The sequence below is a fragment of the Lycorma delicatula genome, chromosome 3 (genome assembly GCF_047948215.1).
Source record: "Lycorma delicatula isolate Av1 chromosome 3, ASM4794821v1, whole genome shotgun sequence".
Taxonomy (NCBI): Eukaryota; Metazoa; Arthropoda; class Insecta; order Hemiptera; family Fulgoridae; genus Lycorma; species Lycorma delicatula.
The window spans coordinates 51,876,721-51,899,875 of NC_134457.1; the positions used below are offsets into that span (position 1 = coordinate 51,876,721).

Consider the following 23,155-nt stretch of genomic DNA (forward strand, 5'->3'; position numbering starts at 1 on the left):
TTCGTCACCTCACTAACAATTTTGATTCTGTTTGAAAGTCTAATATAACTGATAAAATTTTTAGTCTTAACGTATACATTATATAGAATTAACAGTTTGTTTTTTTTTTAATTTAACTAAATATTTATTATTTAAATGAATTAAGGTATCACTGTATAGGAAATCAAGCACATTTTATATGTTTGGCCAACAACACTAATGATGTGTCACAAATTGTATAATATAAGCAATCAGAAATATAAATATTACAACCATCCTTGAACATGACTGCTGTTTTAAAAGATAAAAGCAGGTCGAAAAAGTACAATACTATCATAAAAGAAGAAGAAACAGAAGTTATAGATGATTTCTAGTAGAAAATTATTTCCTATTGTCAACCTGAACAGAGCCTAGTTATTGAATTATGAACTTCTTTCTAAACTTACAATATATGGTGTTTCACATCTATGATTAGTTTTAAAATAATAAATCAAGTGTTTTTTTAAATAATAAAAAAATTATTATTTCTAATATGTTTTTCCAACTTCTTGGAGGTAATTTCTAACAGGATATAGGAGTACACACATAAAAAATACATTGTTCACCAGAAGTTACTTTTATTACATAGCTGTGCAACAGCATCTATTAGGTGTAATGGTTTTGTTGACTAATTTCAGTTTTATTTTATTTTCAAACACAATGTTTGAATGTTATTTAAAAGTAGCACACAAAATGGTGTTGTAAGAAACTTAAGGTGAGGCAATCTCAACAAAAAATTGTTATAAACTGTTCTTTATATGGCAAGGTGTCATGTGCAACCAAGCTTATATAAAACACATTTTTTTGTTACATTGGTAATTTACAAGCGTCTCCTTAGAATTTTCAATTACATCTACTCTTAATTAATAAAGACAGGATGAAATGAGATATACAAATTGATAGGGATTCTGTATAAGTAATTAAGGTGATAAGATTTTCCATAAAGTTACAAAATGCACTGTCAAATCGAATATTTGGTTAAATTAATAATATCTATGGTGCATTAAAAACGATGACGTGCAGAAATGGGCTAGATGAAATTGGTAATGCTTCGCACACACAGCCATTTGAATAACATAATGTTGATTAAAAGAGTGCGTTCTTTGTAATGAAATTCTATCTGAAATAAATAAAGAAATGTGATGTAATTAAGCACCATTTTCCTAAAGAAAAGCAGTCCATCAGAAATAGATCACTAGTATATTTCTGAATCATCTAATTATAAAATAATGTATTTTAAAATAAACTCTTTTCTTGTCGTTAAGAGGGAATCTCTAGAATCCTGTCACTTAAGAAAGCGTGTAACTTTTCGCATTGCTTGAAATGTCCCTTTAATTGGAATTTAACCTTTTCTTTAGTCGTAAGAAATAGTGTATAAAAAATAATTTAAAAAAATAACTGTTTGTACTGGAGACAAAAGCATTTGGAACATTTCATACTGTTGTGCACGTTTCATAGATTTACGTTGGCATCATTGATTAATGCTGTATGAACCTGTGTGTGTGTGTCGGCTAGTTGGTGATTGTTTAATATTTGCAAGTAATCACAGTTTTTGTTGATTAGTACTTTTCTTATTTTTAAAATGGTAAGAATCATTCCTTAGTTGATTGAGCTAATTGTGTAATTCAGTTATTGGTTTAAAGCATGTTTAAAATATTTAATGTAATAAATGTCATGACATTTCATTTTTGCTATTTGCGTGAGGTTATGTTGCTGCCAGTGATCTTAAACTACCAAATTTATCTTTGTGTATCTTAAAAATTTCATGTTTATTTCTTGAATATTTTTGTGTAATATTATAGCATATTTCTGAGTTTAAATTTTATTCGTTGGGAGGTTTATTTTTTGTGTTGAAGTTTTGATCGGATTTTCGAATTGATGTATTTTATTTTTTATTGAGCATGCTTCCTAATCAATTATTTTTTTACTTTCTTTGGTAAGTTATATGAAATACGTGCCTATTATTTAACAGTATGTTAATATTGATTGCGATCCGTGTAATTGACAAAAACTAACATGGGAATATCATAGATTAGGGTGAGAAAATGTTGACTTGATAAATTAATAAAAAAGAATCACGACTTACCATTTTTAAACTGCTTCCAGAATTGATTTTCAAGATTACTGTCTAATCTCTTTGATAGTGGTATTGTAAATGTATACAGTGGTATTGTAGAAAATGAATTGTGTAAAATTTATGTCATGGTAAATATTGTCTTTTTTATATAAAAAAAAGAAATATTGGATTTGGTTATAAAGTTGGTGGTTTTGCTTTAATCCTCACCTTTGATTGTCTTGGCAAGTCTTTTTGAAAGTCTTGATAAGGATCATTATTATTTATCTGTACACAATCCAATTTGAAGCATACTGACAGCGATTACTGGATCATCATTTTTCCTGTGGATGGTTCGTTACATAGTATTTGTTATCTTGTATAGTGTAATCTTTGTAAAATCATGAGTTAATTATTTGACATCATAGAGGAATGGAATTTTTTCTTTTACTCTTTATTTGTAGTAAACAATCTGCATGAAGTAAGTGATCAGGACCAAATCATCTTCTATAGTTGTATAACATTTAGTTAAAAGTTTTTGCTCTGTTTTCATGTAATTTTGAGTAGCAAGTTGCAACAATAGGTCACTGGCCATGATGATGTTCCTGTTTTGGTATATGCAACCCTTGTTGTGGTCACCTACTGGTAGGTGACCATATAATGTCTGATATTTTTTTTTTACATTTTATAAGTTTTTAAATTAATTTTTTATATTTTTCATTAATTTTACGTATAAAATATCATTCACGTAAACACTAATCAAAGATGTAATATATTTGTGATTGTAATGTGCTGTAATTTTTTTTATTGTATAATAGTGAATGTTCAGTATAATAATAAAAAATGATTTAAATGAAATAAAAATATATACACACATATTAAAAAAACATGTAGATATGGGGTAAAATTATTTAACCTTTTTGTATAAAAATATTAATATTAAACTTTTTAATGCACTAATATTTTAATCAGCTTCACTATCAACAAAACGTTTCAAATTTAACAGGGAGCCTAATTTGAAATTAATTTTCTCATATACAGTATTTTCAGTTAAATAATTCAGCTTTTCATTCATGGTATTAACATTTTTTGCTGCATTCTGTTAGAAAATAATAAATCAAAATTCTGATCCAGGTTTTCAATAAATTAGGAATAACATGAGAAATTAATTTTTCTGATTCTTGAAATTATATTCATTGGTAGATCATCAAACAGATTAAAAGAGATAAAAATCATTAATTTCCCTCGGAATGTTAACATGTGGTATTGGAATGAAGGTGTCATTATAGTATATATATTGTTATAAAAAAAAACAGTAATATAATTGAAGTATTTCTACTTGACAGTCATCAGTTAGTTAAGATTGATTCATGTTCTTAGAAATATTGTATATGATTACTGGTTGAACGTGTTTAATTAGTCATGTTGGTGTAATCCCATTTTGAACTTTGTTATAACGCTTATATAATCTAGTTTTATTGTGAAGCTCAATTTGTTAAATTCAATTTAAGATGAATGAGATCTATTTTTTGTAGATGTATTAGTGGTACTAAAAATTTTAAACTGTAATTGTTTCATCACCAAAAACCAACATTGAATGCCTATATTTTTCTTATTTTAATGTTAATGTATTTTTAGTTACATTTTTAATAATCTCTGATTTTATAATAGCTGCTGTTTTGAGTATGTGTTTAAAAGATGTAGGAAATGTGAAGCTTTTCTCCCAGTATCAACATAATGCAATTGAAAAGAGGTATACTGCTGAATCTTACCATTAAATGCTAAATCTTAAGATTTAAAGAGTAGTAAATAATATTTTAAAGGGTTTAAAGGTAATTATGTAACCCAAGGTAAGCATTACCTGGACAAAAAAAAGAAGGTTTGGTTTTAACCCCATTTAAAATATTTTCAGTGATATAAGTTTTTTATCCTGGTATTAATTCAGTTCATTTTTGATTGAATTAAATAAGCTTTCTCCTGTTTTACATTGATTGCTGTTTTGTTCTACTATCATTCTCTCCAGCAAAGTCAAAGCAATCACGTAGTGTCTAATTCAAAAGTATAATAATCCATATAATTTATTTGTATATGTATACATATTTTTTTAAGTGGAAAATGTGAAGTGGTGACTGTTTAATGTATAGATATGGCTTTGTTATGATGAATTTGTAATAGTTGAGATAATTTTAACATTTAAAAAATTTTTACTTTACAGGCTAGGCGATATGATACTAGAACAACAATTTTTTCCCCTGAAGGTAAGTAGTGTTACTTAAACATTGAAAAGCTATGTTTTTAAATAGTTATTAGTTTCAGTATAACTTGCTACTGGAAAAAATTAAATACTAAATACTATACCTCACTTTTGTGTAGAACAGAAAAAGAGTATATTTATGAGTAGTTAAAATTTGTTTTTATTATTACTTTTAATGATATTAATGATACTAATGATAATTTAATGGTTTCTTGTTTTCACTACTGAGTTTTCAGATTTCAAAGAACGAAAAAGTATAAGTATGACTACCCCCAACATGTTATATTAAGCTGTTTTAATTTTATACCTGTTATCTGTTTACCATTGGTGGATGTCCCTTCTTGCAGTATTATCCTAGTAGATCATATTGTGATAAATATTTTAAATTTTCATTGTTACACATTGTTGACGTAAAAATATTTTTAAATGTAATCTTATAAAAGATTCTACACTCTGATTCTATAGATCAGTCTGATTAAGCCTAGTATGTGTCATTCTGATAAAAAAATCTACTTTCAAACAAAATTTTCATTAAAATAAATGCACATGAAATATTTAATCTATCATTGTTTTTTATTTTTATGTACTTTCGTGGGTAATTGGGATAATAGCGGAAAAGTACCTTTATTTATTGTACTCCTCAGTTTAATTGCCATTTTAAAAATATTGATTGAAAATATTTGCAAACTTTTGGGCACCAAAATTAAAATATTTTAATATAAAATAAGCTATCAATTTTGTGAGCCTTATTTTCAACACTAAAGATTTCATTAACCTCTCACTATTAGGAAAGTGGGTTTATATTACCCATGTTATTTTAAAACAAGTTTTTATAATAATCTGTTTTAGCTGTGTATATGTCACACTGTAATCTATTTCTCAAGAAGGCATAATAATGATTCAGTCTTTTATCACAGGGCTGACCATTCGTATTCAAAGTATTCTAGTGCATATACCTAGATAAATTTAGTCAGTATAAACTGTAAAAGCAGTGGAGGTAGATTTATATCTAATCCTAGGTAACTTGTTAATAATTTGGACTTATTTACAATTTAGAATTAAATTGTCCATCTTTTTCCATTGCAGTGTGTTTCACATTGACTTTACACCGAGTTATCTTATGATCACTAAGTTTCTGGTGAGTGAGTTTTGCCCTAACAATTAGTGGGTTGTGTATTCAACAAAAATACACTCAATGATATTAGATGATATGTTAGTGATTTTGATCGGTTCTTTGATTAAAGACTTCGGATCACAATCTGACATAGTTTGATAATCATTTCCAATACTATTCTCTAAAATACATATATTGAGTTAACTACATTCCTGTCATAAAAACATAGGATAATATTTCATTTATCAGCAAAGAAAATGAAGTTAATGACAAGCACATTGTAGTATATCTCAAATGGAAAAATCCATGAAAGGTGAACATTTGGCAGCTTTTAAATGTATTTCATTGAATGAACTGAAAGCGTAATGCTAACCAGAAATATTTTTAAAATTGAAGAAGTATTGGGGGTATGATGGGAAAGTTTGAAAGGGATAATAAAAATGTAGGGGAACGAAGGCATATACTTTTTCTTATGAATGAAAATTTCACTACCTCTTTTTTATCAGACCTCATATACTTACCTTATTTATTGTGATCTATTTTTGCTACCCTTAAAAAACTTTTTTCATTGCAATCTTTGAATTTCTCAATTCTATGATAATTATTAACAGGATATGATTATTTAAAACAATAATTTTTTTCTTTATCTCTTTGTCATTTATTTCATATTGGAGTTACATATTTAGTTTCATATTAAGTTCATGGTCTCAATGCACTTTTAAAATACCTACCATTTTATTATTTCTGTAGTTATTGCTTGGGATAAGGAATAAATTTGTGCTTAAAACATTTATATATTATTTAAACCTCAAATTTGTTATATTTATTTTTCTGACCTAGTTTTTTTTTTTGTTTTTTTGTAGTTTCCTCGGTTATTTTTTCACTATCTTCATTTATGATAACAAGTGTGATGAACGCGTATTTACCTTATAATAAATATACCTTTCTTTTTACTAGTTACATTAGTCAGTTAGTTATTCATTTTAACTTGTCAGTGTAATAAATGATTTCTTTTTGTATCTTAAAACTTTTGAATTATTTTGAAACAGTTTTTGATTATTACTTCCCTTTTTCTAGCTTTAATGATTAATATGGCCCAGTTAGCGTATATCATTGCTAATTAACCATAAAGACAAATGTTGTGTAATGCTACAGGATTCAGTTGATTAAAATTAAACTAAAACAATTGGTACATGTTGGATTGAGTTTGATTTTATTAATTGTTGGCTCTGCCTCAAAATTGAGCTGCTTGATTCTGTACAAAACTAAGTAGGACCAATTGTACTAATAGTATGCATTTAAAATTTCTGATTATTTATATTTATTTTTCTGGTACGAAACTTATATTCAGTTTTTAAATTTATAATAATTTTGTTGTATTTATTTATTTTTAAGGGAGGTTATATCAAGTTGAATATGCAATGGAAGCTATTAGCCATGCTGGTACATGTTTAGGTATATTAGCAAATGATGGTATATTACTTGCTGCTGAACGAAGAAATACAAACAAATTATTGGATGAGGTTTTCTTCTCAGAAAAAATATATAAATTAAATGAGTAAGTATTATATTTGAATCTTTATGATTTTGCCAGCTCTTAGTGTTCTAATCTTAAAATGATATAGAATTCAAAAATCTAATTTTGTCAGAAAAATTTTAATACATAAATGGATGTGAGTAATCATGACAATGAAATCTCTGAGTGTCATATTTTATCTTTTATGAAGAGCATTATAGATTTCTCAGGATGGATCATAGATCAAACTATATATTTTTGACTTACGAGTAATGATGTTAGTTATGGTGCTAGGTAAAGGCATAGTTACATTTTAATGCTGTTAACATGTAATTATCGCGTAGTTAATGTCCGTTTCCCTTTTACAATAAATATTTAAATGTATACATAAATATATAAATATTACAAATAAATAGTTGGCATGACCGGCTAGTCTTAACACTTTTAACCAATAGTCTTGTATTAACAACAACAGTACAATAGATAAGACAAGTATAAAGTTCTTTCACTCAATTACCTTTGTGGTTTACAAATAAAACTACCCTAACAATTTATGAATGAAATTCAGTACATTATCTCTTTCACTTATAGTAACAGCCTATAGTCTCTTTCATTAACAGAAACTCAGAAACCATTTCTTCTTTTTGGAATGGAATGGAATGCAAAAGTGGTGGGAGTTTCACAAATTCTCCCTTCGAATCGCAGAGCCTGTATAGTGTTCCTTGCTGCTGTATAATTCTGTAATCGGGCATGTTTAAGGGTTTATTGTAATGATGGGTCTAAGTTTCAAGTTTTGTTATATTTTATGGATGGATTTCTGATTAGCATTCCATATCCATTTGGTTCTTCTTTTTGTGTACTGGAATTGCTTATAAATTTGCTCAGAGGTTGTACCTTGCACCTACTTTTAAGACTTCCTCTTCTTGACAGTGTTCGACGCAGTGAGAGCTGTTTGTTTCTTCCTTACCGGCGCCTTCCTCTCTTAACTTCTATGAGCTGCTCAGACTGCGCACATACATCTTCCTGATTGGCTTCTGCCACTACAGTCTTCTTAGTAGGTTCATGGTTGAACTGGGATAGTAGATTTTCTCTTGCAGGTCACTCCAGGCAAACCAGGTCACTTTTCAGTGACCTGGTTTGCCACAGTTCCAGCAGACCGATTGACCCTTGTTGCTTGATGCTGCAGCAGGCAACTTTGGTTTCCTGTTGTAGTCATTCCGGTAAGGACACCTTCAAAGGAGTCTCAGTGATGTCTGCTGACTCCTCATCGCAGTTGACTCCCACTCTTCAAAGACAAGCAGTATTGCGGGACATTGTGTTGTTGACTGACCTCACCGACCCCAGAAGAAGGAGCTTCTTGAATTTGGCATCCCGTCGATGGAAGTTTGTGTTCTCTCCTCCTTTTTTTTTTGTTTGTTTTACCTCTGGGTGTGCAGTCAAGCACTTCATTCCGCAGAGGATGAGATGAATGTTCTGTAGTGTGTGTGAAAAATGCCATGCCTGACTGGGATTCAAACCCAGGACCTCTGAGTGAAAGGAGGCCGGTATGTTTCCTTCTCCTGAATCTATCCAGGTGACAGCCTGACTAATGCCAGTTGAGCTGGCTGTGCGATAATGGAGGTGAATGTCAGTCTTCTTTATTTGTCCCCATGGCTGACACTTGTAGTTAGCCACAAAGTTGTGCTGTCCGAAGTGACTCTCTAGTGCTGTGATCACTTCATCCTAGCCATGGAATTGATAGTTCTTCACCCTGAAGAACTTCCGCTGCCTGTCTCTGAATTGCAGTCCGTTATGAATAGATGCTGCCTCGAACTGCCGGTTGACGACAACCCAAGATGTACTCTTGTTGAATGTAGTTGGCTTCCCCATGGTAGGACATCCCATTGATGCACATGGTCCTTACTCCTGTGAACTGTGAACACAAGATTTCCTGGTGCTATGTGCTACTTCCATTGCCTGTGCATTCATAATTAATTATGAATGCCAACCAGGCAAAAATGTCCTTTTACTTTTATAGATTACACATTAAACTTTTATAATGTTGTATACATTTGATAAGATTTAATAAAACATGTTGAAAATTGAATATATAATTCATAATTAGTTTAATAAAATAAATCTTTTTTTTCTATATCTCCTCTACCAATTAATACCAAAAGCATAAACAAAATTTAGCACAATCCACCAAAGTACAGAATCAGTAAGATCTCTTACCTTATCTTATGTTGCTTTTTCTTTTTTAGCAAATAAAAGACCCAAATAACAAATTTTTAAACATTACAAAAAGTTTAATAACAAATTATTAGACAAATTTTGATAATAAATTTAAGTATCACACTAGATTATATCCACTCAAATCATTTGCCCCAAAACTTACTGGTCTTCCTAAAATAGATAAGCAAGGTAACCCAATGCGTCCGTTAATTATCTTTAAATCTGTACCTTGTTCCTTGTTATTTTATTACCAAAATAATTGATAAGATACTTAGATCTAAGGCTAATTTACCATATAAATATAATCTAAAAAATGGGTATGATTTGATTAACAAATTAAATAATTTGACAATAAATAAGAATACTAGAATGATAAGTTATGATATAACCAACATGTATCCTAATATTCCTGTACATCATAAAATTTGCATAATAAAAAATAAACTAAAAAATAATAATGAGAACCCAAAATTTATTGATAATTTTCTCATCATTATTAGAAACATATGTACATTGTACATAAGAGAATACTTTACCGATCGGGTTTCCTTTATTGGCCATTATGTCTGAAATTTATTTGTAGGAATTTGAAGATAAGATAGTTTATAGTATTACAAACATACATAAAATTCTATTATGGGTTCGCTATATTGATACATTTTGGTTATCTTTGAACCTGTTATAAATGATGAACATATTTTAATATTGAAAAAACTCAACCCCTATCATGACAATTTAAAATTTACATTTGAAACAGATAAGTGTCGGAAAATAAGCTCTTAGGTGTTAATATTGAAATCTACATAAAGAATCATATTAGAATGCAAGTATATAGAAAACCTACAGTAAATAAAATTGCTATTAATATAAAATCTAATCATACGTGGTCGCACAAAATTAATATATTTACAAACATGTTAAACGGAGCAATACATTGCACACAGAACAACAGGGGAAAAATTAGATGCAGAAATAAATATTATAAAGAGTATTGCAGTAAAAAATGGATGTAAAGCATTAATTGATAATATTTATTAAAAACAAAATTTCAAAATCTAAATAATTAAAATACACAGCATTGATAATATCTATATAAAATACTCTTATTTTAATACTATTATTGAAAATTTAATTAATGCTTATAATGATGAAAAATATAAATCCTACAACCATATAATGAGCATTTAAAAAAAACCATAGTTATAATAATGATTTTAGTTTATGTGGCATTTATAAATTAAAATGTAATGAGTGACGAAATATATATTAGGAAGACTAATAGAGCTTTTAAAAGAAAATTTTAGATATTATGTAAACAAAAAATTGTTTTTTTCTAATGTTGCCGACCATATAATAGTGAATAAACATTCTACTACTGACTTAGAAAATAATTTGGAAATAATTGAAGTTACAAAAGAAAATGATAATAAAAATTGGACAATTTAGAGAAATATCATATGTACAAATATAGACAGAAATTCAGCTTAATCAATTTGCAAACAGAATTTGATAATTATACTCTTATCAAAGTTGCTATAGATAGCAGCACTTCTGTTAATATTTGGTAAAGGTTATCATATTAGTACAGTGCTGTATTTAGTGGCTGGCCTTAAACATATATAAACAAATATTTTTTAATGTTTTTAAGATTAAAGATTTAATTATTTTAATTAATTATCTATGACTACATATATTTTGTTATGTATGGAGTAATATTATGTTAAATGTTTTATTGTGTAATCAAATTTCAATTTTAATTGACTGATGATGAGGAAATTCCTCAAAAGCGCTTTCGATTTATGAAAAAGAAAAATAATAAGATAAAGTAAGAGATCTTACTGATTCTGTAATTTGGTGAATTGTGCTGCATTTTGTTTATGCTTTTGAGATATATATATATATATATTGGCTGTATATAAAAGCTTTTGGTTTGAAGATTTCTAAAACTTCTGAATCAGTTTCATTGAAATCTAGTTATGCTGTAGTCATGTATCTGAAGTTATGCAAGTAAAAATGAGATTAAGATTGGTTGAGTTGTTTCTAAGTTACACTCAATTTAAGGTCGAAAATATTTGAGCAGGGCAAGTTAGAAGCATGGTTTGTTATGATGCTGCAAGTTGAAACGTTTCTTTATCTGCAGTATCTATTGTTAACAATATTAAACCAGATTAAAAAAATATTTAATTATTAAAACCAAATTAAATTAACGAAAAGTCAGTCTTTTCCCACAGAACTGCTTTCTTTGTTCCCAGAATTCCTTTCATTATTGCATTAAATTAATTTTTTTTTTCCATTTTAGAGATATGGTTTGCAGTGTAGCTGGTATCACTTCAGATGCTAATGTTTTAACAAATGAGCTTAGAGTGATTGCCCAGCAGTATAGACTGCAATATGGAGAGTCAATTCCATGTGAACAACTTGTTTCTTGGCTTTGTGATGTAAAACAAGCATACACTCAATATGGAGGTACGCATGAAATTTTTAGTTTCATTTATTTACTCATCTGATAATATCAACGGATGGATTTACCCAGAAACCTTTGAGTGAGTAACAGAAAGGCAGATACACCCAATCAATCGTACAGATATTTTAGTCTGTGTGCACTACTGTTTTTGTGTCGGCAATGCTCAATGATTTATTTACATGTATAAATATATTGATAAATCTTACTTATTTTATTATTCATCTAAAAATTTGGCTTTTGAAAACAAAATAACCTCTTCAGATTTTATAAAATGTGTACATAAGTTATTCTTGCCTGCTTATCTTACTTATAAAATTGATTAAATTATTTAAATTAGGGCAATTTTTATCACGTAATTAGTTATTTTATTTCTGATGTAATTTTTATTGCAGAATAGAATATTTTTTAAATTAATCATTATAATGTAAAATATCAGATTGTGTTTGATATCCTGCGATTGTTTAGAATGGTATAATAGGATTTTCTTAAAAAAGAGTATTTTACAACATTATAATGAGGGTCATGTGGAAAGTAATACCCATTGGCACATCTGTACCACATAGGTGGTTTGCACAAGTCTATTCCTAATCAGCCAGTAAGTAGTCGCATGTGTACTTATTTTGTGAAAGTTCTCTCTGCATTTCATACATTTATGTTGTTTCCATTTTTGTTTAAAGTGAATAAAAAATAGAGAGTTCTGCTACCTGTAAAGTGAGATTTGTGGTTTGATTTCTTAATGCAAGGTATATATGATCATGTGTTATGCACTGTCAGATAAAGGATTATTACAGTAATGTGTGATGGATGAATCATTGGTTTTGCACTGTTGTCAAAATGTTAATGGTGGAGGCAAGAACATCCATAATGATGAACAAACTGATCACTGTATTTCATTAATATGATTTGCTGCAAAGTTTTGAGAATTTATAATTTTTTTTTTTTTGCCATTATCATGAATTGTCAGTAACCATTTCAAGTACAGAAAAATTTTTGTGAGATGGGTTTCTTGCAGGCATAGTGAACACAGAAAAAACTGTATGGATGTTCGTAAAATTTAATTGGGTACTTTTTTATCATTCATCTCTCAGTCCTGACTGGATCCTAGTGACTGTCAACTGCTTTTGAACTAAAATGTGTTTTTGGGGGGGAGGAATTGTTTTTGAGAGTAATGAAGTCTGTCTCAATGAACTGGCTATAGAGAAATATGATGTAAGTTTACAAGAACTCATCATATGATTGGATAAGGGCTTTAAGTGTACACTATGAGTGTGTAGAAAAGCGGCTTAGGTTAATTTATATTAAACAAAAATATTTATTTGATATTTTTTATTATAAAATGAATATTACTTTCTGTATGAATAACAGAAAGTAATTCATTAGAAGCTATTCTAATGAATAACTTACATCTGTACAAAAATATTGTACAGATGTAAGTTATATATGGTAATATTTATTTTACAATAATAAGTTTTGTAATATTAAAATTTGTTATTAATTTCTTTGTTCCTAACTAAAATGTTTGTAATATTTTGTAATAGGTAAACGCCCTTTTGGTGTCTCTATTCTATACATGGGTTGGGACAGACATTATGGGTACCAATTATATCAGTCTGATCCAAGTGGTAACTATGGAGGTTGGAAAGCTACTTGTATTGGAAACAATAGTGCGGTTAGTGTGTTATTTAATTAATTTATATGTATTCATAAGCTGATGGAATGAATTAAAATATATTGTTATACATTTCAGAGCTCTAAAATGTACAATAGTAAAGTGAAATGGTAAATATGATTAAATTTACCATCCAACTAATTTGTTTACTGGTATCAAATAATTTATAAGCATTTTTAATGATATTTAGTCACCTTTGTTTAACTACCAAATGTTTAACCAACAACATTGTGTATGATCACAGCTGCTTTCTTTTATGATGAGCACATTCATAGTTTTCCTTTTGTAATTTACATTGTCATACTTGCTGAAATATTTAAATAATTAGTGGATGAAAGTATGTATCATTATTAATGATCTAATTCTACATGCTGATCGTTTGTGTATCAGTCATTTGTATATTGATATTAATCTTATTCACAGATATATAAATAAGTAAATAAATTTAAATATTCTTATCTTGTAATGCAATATTTCTTAATCGTTTTAATATTATAGTTAAATATTAAAAATCAAAAGGAAAAATGCATTATAATGTATAATGTGAAATAATTGTCTGAGGTAAATAATAACAATCAACAGAAATTACAGTAGAAATTAGTTATACAGAATGTATCACAAAGTCCTTCAGGGAGTTTCATAAGATGTTCTACTTGTGAAAATAATGAAAAAAGTTAATGGAAAATAGGTAATAATGAAAAACGTTCGTACAAACATATATCCTAATAAAATGCTTCATTTGCAAGTTACAACTAGCGAATGATTTGTTCTGATTTCAGCTATGCTGTTTAAATGAGGTCATCCTGAAATTTTTAGGGTGTTAATTAAGGAGCAAAATTAGTGATTTCTAATGATTCTTGATTGATCTGAAAGAGTGAAATAGATCCAAGAACCATATCTGCTGTAGTTTTTGAGAAATGTGGGGTGAAAACCAATAAATTATGGTAAAATCTTTGTTTTTGACCTACAATAACTGTTAAATGGGTAATAAACATATACAATTTTTAAACAAAACTTCTAGTGAATTTAATTTTAAACAAATTGGTGTAAGATAATTTAAATAAAACAAAAATAGTTACAAAAATTTGATCTTTGTTTAGAAAAAGTGCATCACTACCTTTGTCAGAAAATTACTTATAATAAACAAAAGCAGATTCTTTTTTAGTGATGAAAAAAATTTGTAAAAACAAAATTTACTTTTAAATGTTGCTGTTAGAAGATTAAAAAAAAACAGGAAATTACACAACAATTGTAAAATTAAAACAAAAATAAAAATTACCTAATTTAATGTATTTCTGCCATTAATAAAAAAATTTTATTTATTGAAAAATTATTATTTCAAAGTTGGTAATAAAGTAACAGTTGATCAACAATGTGCAATACTGTATTACTGTTTAAATCATTCTGTAAGGTACATTAAATATATTGGGTACTGCGAACTGTGCTGTTGTTAACGAAGATTTTCTGTGAATTTTAGTTTGAACGTGATCTGTTTGCCATTGAAATAATGCTGTACTTGTTTATAATTGAGGAATATAGTGATATGTTATCCATTTTGGGTGTATGTAATTGATGGTAGTGCTACAGCTGCTGCAGTAGAGTATAAAATATGTTTTTTCAACTGCAGGATTCCATATCCCAAAACAATTTGTACGACTTTTCGCAATCATTGGGAAACAGGTTGACTACCTAGTATTCATATCAGCCATCAGTGAATGATCTGACCAACATGACACTGTTATTGATAAAATTATTATCGATGCAGTTCAGCACAGTCCAAGGTTGTCTTCCTAAGCAGATTAGTGTTTCACATTTGATGGTTTGGAGAACACAAATAAAATAAGTCTTATCCTTATCATAAACAGCCAGTTCAACATCTACACCCTGGAGACAGACTGCTGTGTTTAGGGTTTTGCAATTGGTGGAATACAAATCAACAACTCTAAGTATATTTTTTTTTACCGATGAGGCAAATTTCACTCAAGATGGCATCAATAACTTGGAATGAGCATACATGGGCAGAAGTAAATCCTCATTAAATGGTGGAAGGCTGTTTTCAACACAGATTTAGTGTCGGTATAAGGTGTTGCCTTCTTCACAATCAGCTACTTGGACCGATCATATTATCTGGTCTCTTAAATGCTGAGGTCTTCTTGTACTTATAGAAGAATTGTCGCAGCTGCATGGAGATGTTCCTCAGAGCTGAGACGTAAAGTTTACTTCCAGCATGATGGCGCACCTCCATACTTTGCTTATGTCATTTCCACTCACTTAAATCATTTCCCTGAGAAATGGATCAGTCGTGTAGGTCCACATTCCTGGCCATCATGATACCTGATCTAACACTTTTAAAGTTTTGCATCTGAGGATGGATAGAAAATATTGTACACAAAAAAAAATACATTCTCATGAGTATTAATTGTCCACATTGTGGATGCAGCTGAGCAACTTAAGGACAGCTCTAAAAATGGCAACAAAAGCAAAACAGAAACATGCCAAGAAATGTGTTGAAAATGGCTGGCTCATTTTTGAACATTTATTATAAAAACTGCTATGTATATTGCACTTTGATTTAGTATAGTTTTTTAAATAAAATTGAATTTTTCTAACCCTTTTTTGTTTTATTCACCTTGTCTTACACCATTTTGTTCAGAATTAAAATCTCAACGAGTTTTGTTTAAAAGTTTTATGTGTTTATTACCTACCCATTTAACAAAGTTATTGTACTTTAAACATAAAAAATATTTTTTTTTACTCGAATTTACTGGTTTTCACTCCAGATTTAACAAAAATTACTGCAGATATGGTTCTGGGACTATTTATTTTTTAGTTTTCGGGTCAAAGACCATAAGAAGTCACTAATTTTGTTCTTAATTAATGTCCTAAAAATTTCAGTACGACCTCATTTCTCCAGGGTAGCTAAAATATTTCACTAGCCATAAATCACTAATAAAGCATTTTAGGACATATGTTTATATGAACTTTTTCCATTAATTTCATGGTTGAAATTAGAATAGGTTATGAGAGTTTTAAGAGAACTTTCTGATTCATACTTTATAATAAAGAAATAATAGATTACAGTTCAGTTACATATTTCAAATCAGCCACTGAGTGCTGTTTGTAATTCTTTTTCATTTCTAAATTTTGTGATTGCGTTTGTCATTCAGAGTCTACAAAATAGGTTTGATTTTAGTTTTTGTAGTTTGGCTAATTTTAGATATTTTTCAAAATTTGTGTAAACTGATGAGATTTATTTTTCTTCAAAATCAAAGTTATGAACACACTTATGAATTTAATATTTTTAGTGCTGTATTTAATCTTCGCATCCCAAACGTAATAAAAAGTTAAAAAAGTCAACAACAAATTATAAATGGCAGACTAGAGAAAATTGTTGCAATTTTGAGCCTTCTATGAAAAATATCTTTGTTTGGGACACTTAAAAATCTCTGAGATTTCACAGTTTTTTAATGTATTATTAACTCATTGATCAAATGAAAAGAATTATTGTAATTTTATGGTATTATTTGCATAATTTGTTAGGAATGAGCTAAGTTCCACAAATCTAAGTTACTAATTACATAAGCAATTACATTCTCTGGTTAGCATTCAGAAACAAACTTGGGAAAACAAAATTAATTTATATATATAAAAGAAATAATAGAAATTAAAAGCCATAGTTCACTCACAAATTATGTCAAGGTAGAAGTTAGGATAAGGCAGAATTCATTGAATCGAATAAGAATTACAGTCTGAGAGATGACAGGTTGATTAATAAGATCAGCAGACACATTAATAAGATTTATATTAACTAACAATTTTCTCCATATATTGCCCTATTCCTTAGTTATTGCAATAGAGAACAAGTCCTCACAACAAACTAAGACACAACAAAATCTACTTCTTGTAATGATAATTGGACATTAATTTGAACATTGAGAAATTTCTGCAGATATTACACTATTTCATACTCAAACTCTGATTTATAGAAACTTATCTATCTGACGTGAACTCAATTATATATAACTATCCATGAAACGAGAAAAATTTATAAAACTGTTATTGATTAGTTTTTGTTGAGGACCCTTGTTACCTGTTTATTTTGGACATTGGGGTTTACTTAACATCATTGCATGGTGAATGGCTTAAATTCTTATGAAGAAACATTTATATTTGAATAACTAGAAAAAAGGAGAGCAGTACCATATTTTTGTATTTTGTTTTAGTATATGTATGAAAACATAACAGGAAGAATTAGTAATTAAATAACTCCATTAAAGAATATTGATTGTTTTGTTTGGTATGATAATTTTAAAAAAGTATTAACTTATGTAAAGTGATAATATTAGGCATTGGTGATTTTTAACGATATTTTTGGGAGAGAGGAGTTAATTCTTTTAATCAAGTTCTTTTAAGTGAGTGGTTTAAGAACTGCATTGTGTTGTTTATAGATTTAAAAGTCATTATAGATGATAATTCTTGCTGCAGTTATGAAGTTAAATCCACTACCGTTTAATAAATATTGTGAATATTCTTTTTCTTAATGTTAAATATGAAAGAGCTGCAAATATTATGAAGTTATATTAATAGATATAGGAAGAGGTGTAAGTTTCTGGGTCTTAACCAAATTTATCTCTTTGTATTGCTGAGCTAATTTTTGAGTTATTTAGTCACTAGAATAATTTCAGGTAAGATTTTTACTTTTCTTATCTTACATAGTTAGTGCAATTTTTATTTTTTAACAGGCTGCAGTTTCTAGTTTAAAACAAGAATATAAAGAAGGTGAGATGACATTAAAGGATGCCGAAGCTTTGGCTATTAAAGTGTTAAGTAAAACGCTTGACATGACAAAGTTAACCTCAGAAAAAGGTTAGTAATTTATATACCATTGTTCAATGGTATTGTAAGGAACTCATTTGGTATGTATAATAATTTTAACATATTTATATTCAAAATTTTAAAATGTAAATTTGTCCATGTTTAAATCTGACAGCATTAAGGTACTTGTTATAATGTAGTAATGACTGCATACTATAAAGTAGTAGTAGTGGTTTCAAATCTACATTTATTTACCCGTTTTAAAAAGTAAGAAAAAGAGTGAAATAATGGGTATTGGAAGAGGAAGGAATCAAAATATACTGAATGGAGAATTTTAAGAGTGGTAGACATCTTACTTATTTGGGGAGTGAGATTTCTGAGGATAGAAAGTTAACAAATGAAATTTCAAAATAACTGCAGAAAGAAGAAAATCTATCAATCTGATGTATTAAGCCCTTGTACACAAAAATTGTACCAGCAAATGGCAAGGTTATATGGATAAATTATGATAAATTATGTACCTATAATAACATATGAAGCAGAGATATGGAAAAATGACAGCCTGTTACAATTCTCATGGGAGCAGAAAAAATAAAATTGTAAGACTAATAAGAGGTTGAAAAGCACAGATGTAAGAGTTGATTTTAAGCAGGAGAGAGTTAAAATAGTGAATTGAGAAAAGTTGCTAAGAATGGTAGAAGGAAACCCAGAGGATGTCCAAGTATAAGATGAATATGAGTTAAGAGAAAGCATTTGAAGATGTATGTAGAGCAAGAGATGTGGTGGGAGAATAAAAAAAAAAAAAGATAAGGATATCTAGGGTAAATCCAATCTGATTCCAGTTATGGCTAAAATGATATCAGGGTATAAATGTTTGTATTTGTATTTTTTCATTACAGATGATGCATTAGATGATACATAATACATTGTTTCTCTCAGAAAGGGTTTTAATTTTATCTGTCTCAGCCTTTCATATGACAGTGGTTCATGTAAAGCATCTGGGGTATAAATGGCTCTAGTCAGAGTTGCTGTTTTTTGAGAGTAATGATAGCCTGACATGAATCATAGCATCATATGTACAAAGGAACCTTCCTCAATGAAAAGTGTTGAATTTTCTTCTGAATTTCATGCAAGTTTATACAAGCAACTGCATAAAATTGCTTGAAATTTCCCTGTCACAGCATGTAAAAACTCCACCTTGACTTTATAGAGTGAATTGGTGTAATGAATATGGTTAGTGCTGGCTGGCCTTCCTTTCTAGGAGGTTGACAGTTCAACTTCAGATGTTATGTTTTAACATCCACAACCTTTCAGTACTGTCCTCTACCACCATTCTGTTTGATTCTAATTTGCAACTCATTCTGGCCTGCTGAGTCAGCCTATCACACAAGGTAGGATTGGAAATTTTTAAGACCGCGCTTGTAATTTCAAAATAGCAGTAATTACAGGCTGTTATGATAGATCTCCTTCAGAGTAGTCCCCTTCTGACTGACACATCAACTCCAACAGTGTTTTCACTTCTGGAAGCATTCCTGAAAATTTTCTTTCTTAAGGATGTTAAGAATCTCTCCAGATTTGCCTGGGTGTCATGAATTGAGTCAAATTTGTTCCCTTTTAGCGAAAATTTCAATTTAGGAAACAGGTAGACATTAGTAGAAGTTAAATCAGGAGAATAGTGGGGGTTTGTGAAAGCAGAGGAATTTGGAATTTGGCCAAAAATTATGCAATTGAGAACACATGATGAACCAGTACATTGTCATGGTGGAGGAGTCAGTTTTTGTTTTGTCGGAGTGCAGATATTTTCTTCTGCACATTTTCACACAAACACTTTTATAATATTCCTGGTTGGCCATCTGCCAACTAGGAGCAAATTTGTGATGCAAGATACCTGCAGAATTGAAGAAAACCACCAACATTGTCTTCACATTCAACAGACTTTGTCATGCTTTTTTCAGTTGTGATGCCACTACACTGATTGTGCCTTTGTTTTTGGATCACACCCACAAACCCATGATTTGTTGCCTGTAATTACACTATTTAAAAAATTTGGGTCAGTTTTGGTCCAATTAATCAGTTCTTGACACATGAAGTCGTTGTTGTTTCTGATGGTCTGACAACAATTTCAGAATGAATTTTGCAGATACTCCATCATGTTCAAATCTTCAGTTAAAATTAACTGAACTGTGTAGAAACTTAAATTCATTTCCTCAGCCATTTTCCTAATTGTAAATCTAGTCAGAGCACACTAAATCGCAAATTTGTTTTTGTTGATTTTTGAAGTGGAAGGCCGGCTAGACCAGGTATCATCTTCAATTGATTTGCAGCCATCTTTGAATCTGTTGAACCAGATAAAAACATTTGACTAAGTCAAAAATTTATCCTCGAAGGCTGTTTTAGAACTCATAAGCCTCAGAAGCTGATTTCCCAGTTTTCAAACAAGATTTGATAAAATGTGTTGTTCCATTTCGTCATCAGTTGCAAAATCAGTAATCTGCTGGTAACCAATAACACATATTCACTCACCAGGATGCCACTCTCTGCTGAAGAAAGCTATCACTGATTTTCAGAATGTTTCAAGGACAAAACAGTTATTGTTTTTTTGGTGTATTATAAATTTCAGTTTATGATTTCTGTTTTTAAATTTGAAATGCTATAATATTGATTATTTTTTTAACAGTTGAATTGGCTACTTTAACCCGTGAGAATAATAAAACTGTTACTCGAATTCTACCTGCAAAAGAAGTTGAAGCATTGATAGCTGCTTATGAAAAAGCAGAAGCAGAAGCTGAAGCAGCAAAGAAGGAAAAACAAGCTCAAAAGAACCAGCCTTGAAGATAAATTACATAAAATAATTTGTTTTAAATCTATTATTCAATTAAATTCGGTTTTTTTTTTATAAATGGTAATTTTTTTTATGAATGTTATGTAAAACCTTTTTGTGTTTTTTTTTAATAAAAACTTCTTTCTGTAAATATGTTTTTACATAGAAAATATTTATATTCCTGTTAACTCAAAAACCATTCTCTTTCATTATTTTTTCCAGCGCAGTGTACAACCACTTTCTGAATTTCCATCTAGGTCTTTGCACTTATCTTTTGTACAAAAATTATTTTAGCAATCTTCCTTTCCAGCATTCTCTTCAGTTAATTGGAACGAATAAACTACCAGCAAAAATAATCTATGAACACATAAAACTACCAGTTACATAAATCATATAAGAAATTACTGAATATTAAAAGATTATAGGAAGTAGTTTTTTTATGTCATGTAGAATTTGAAGGTAGATTGTTGATTCTGCAATTCAGAACATTAAGTCTTAAGATTAAATATGAGTTTAAAAACAAGTAAAAAAATGGTAGTAGTATAATTTAAATTTCTGAGAATCATCGTAAAAAAACAAAAAGACAGCATCAAAGATTAAGATATAAGGAGGAGTTGTGGAAGTAAGAAGTTATGTGGGTATGGAAGAATATTTACCAGTCTGTGAATGGAAACTGACAAATGAGGAGATTGCTATAAAGGGGAATAGCTAAGATAATTTTTTATTGAAAAGAGAGGAACATACACCTAGAAGGAAATCCAGGTAGTGGTTGTGTAATACTGTGTTGAGAAAAAAATAAGAAAATCATGAAAGAGAATGGTTTTTGGAGTTAACTCTACAGGACTATACATGGTGAATGGCCCAAGCTGGGGAATCCTGAGAAATGGGACAGTAAGTTATGCTGTCATGAATAAGTAAATTTTTTATATAATATTTATCTGCACTAACTAATAAGTTTTTAATGGTGTGAGATAAACACAAAGTAAGACTTTGCTATAATTTGTAATTGTTCAGTTAGATAAATATTACTAATGTTACTATTACAGAAGTAATGAAAACATATTGAAAAAATAAAATAAAAAATAATGCCAAGTTAGTACCTAAACATATTTTTCTGATGCAGTTAATGAAATCAAATTTATGCTCTTAATTTTGCTGACAATAATTTTTTTAAATTTGTGTACTTTTTTTGGAGCTGTATTAGAACTACAACTGTGACCCCCAAGTATTCCCACAAAATATGCGGTTTACTTTAGGCTTTTCTGAATATCAGAACTGGCTTAGTTATAAACTGATTTATTATGTGTTTTGATAGTACATAAAAGCTTAATATTTATTTCTATTTTTTGATCTATAATTTATATTTTAAGGAGTCAAGAAGAAAAGTGAAATTTAGATGTGTTTACACTTGAAATAGCATTCGATGATCCTTATTATTATTATAGCATTATTTGGATGTCATAGTTATACACTGTTAATAGTAGGAGAGCTGTTAAACATTTTAGGGTAGGTATTTGAGGCACCGTGAAAATCTGTGCAACACTTCTTTTGCAATGTTTGAATATAAAATTGAAGACCTGGATGAAGGGTAGTGGAGCCTAGCCAACCCTTGAATTTTTAATTTTGCAAAATTTTATTTGCAAAAAAAATCCTTCAGGCATTTGGAAATTTTAATACCTTCAAATTTAGTATTTAATGAAGTAAAAAATTAAAGAGCCAGATTATTTAGTCGGGTTAAAAATTTTGCCAGGTATTTCAAAATTGTATTTCATAAATATCAAAAAAATATATTTGAAGCATGCTGAAATTTAGACAGAATAATATTTATACCTAGAAAAAAATATTTTTATAAGTACAGTTCATTTTGGTGGGACCTTTTATCTGAACATTTACATTTACCGGCACTTTTACACTTTTTTAGGTGATGGGGAATGTTATAAGTAGGTGTGAGAGTAAGTAACGCTATGGGTAGGTTGAAATGTGAGAGAGTGTATATTGGCGGCCAGCTGAGTTGAAGCGTGCTATGGTGCGATTGGCTCTCACAAGACCACGCAACTTATAGGAAGCGTGCAGTTAGAAAAGATTTTGGAGTGGTTAAAAGATTCTCGTTCATAATAATTTTTTTTTTTTTTAATTTTCATATATTTAACATTAAGTGAAAAATCTATGATGTATATCTATTGATACGCGATATATTCAACAAATAAATTTTTTTTT

The 23,155-nt window shown here is 29.2% G+C and overlaps 1 protein-coding gene across 1 annotated transcript; it reads left to right on the plus strand.

Annotated features, from left to right (window-relative positions):
• The first annotated feature begins 1,458 nt into the window (after positions 1-1,458).
• Prosalpha3 (proteasome alpha3 subunit) lies at positions 1,459-21,017 on the plus strand. Its single transcript, XM_075359817.1, has 7 exons — positions 1,459-1,603; positions 4,287-4,329; positions 6,835-6,997; positions 11,469-11,635; positions 13,172-13,302; positions 18,045-18,168; positions 20,795-21,017. Exons 1-7 carry the CDS (start codon positions 1,601-1,603, stop codon positions 20,947-20,949), a joined length of 786 nt encoding a protein of 261 aa, XP_075215932.1. The 5' UTR covers positions 1,459-1,600; the 3' UTR covers positions 20,950-21,017.
• Positions 21,018-23,155: the final 2,138 nt, after the last annotated feature.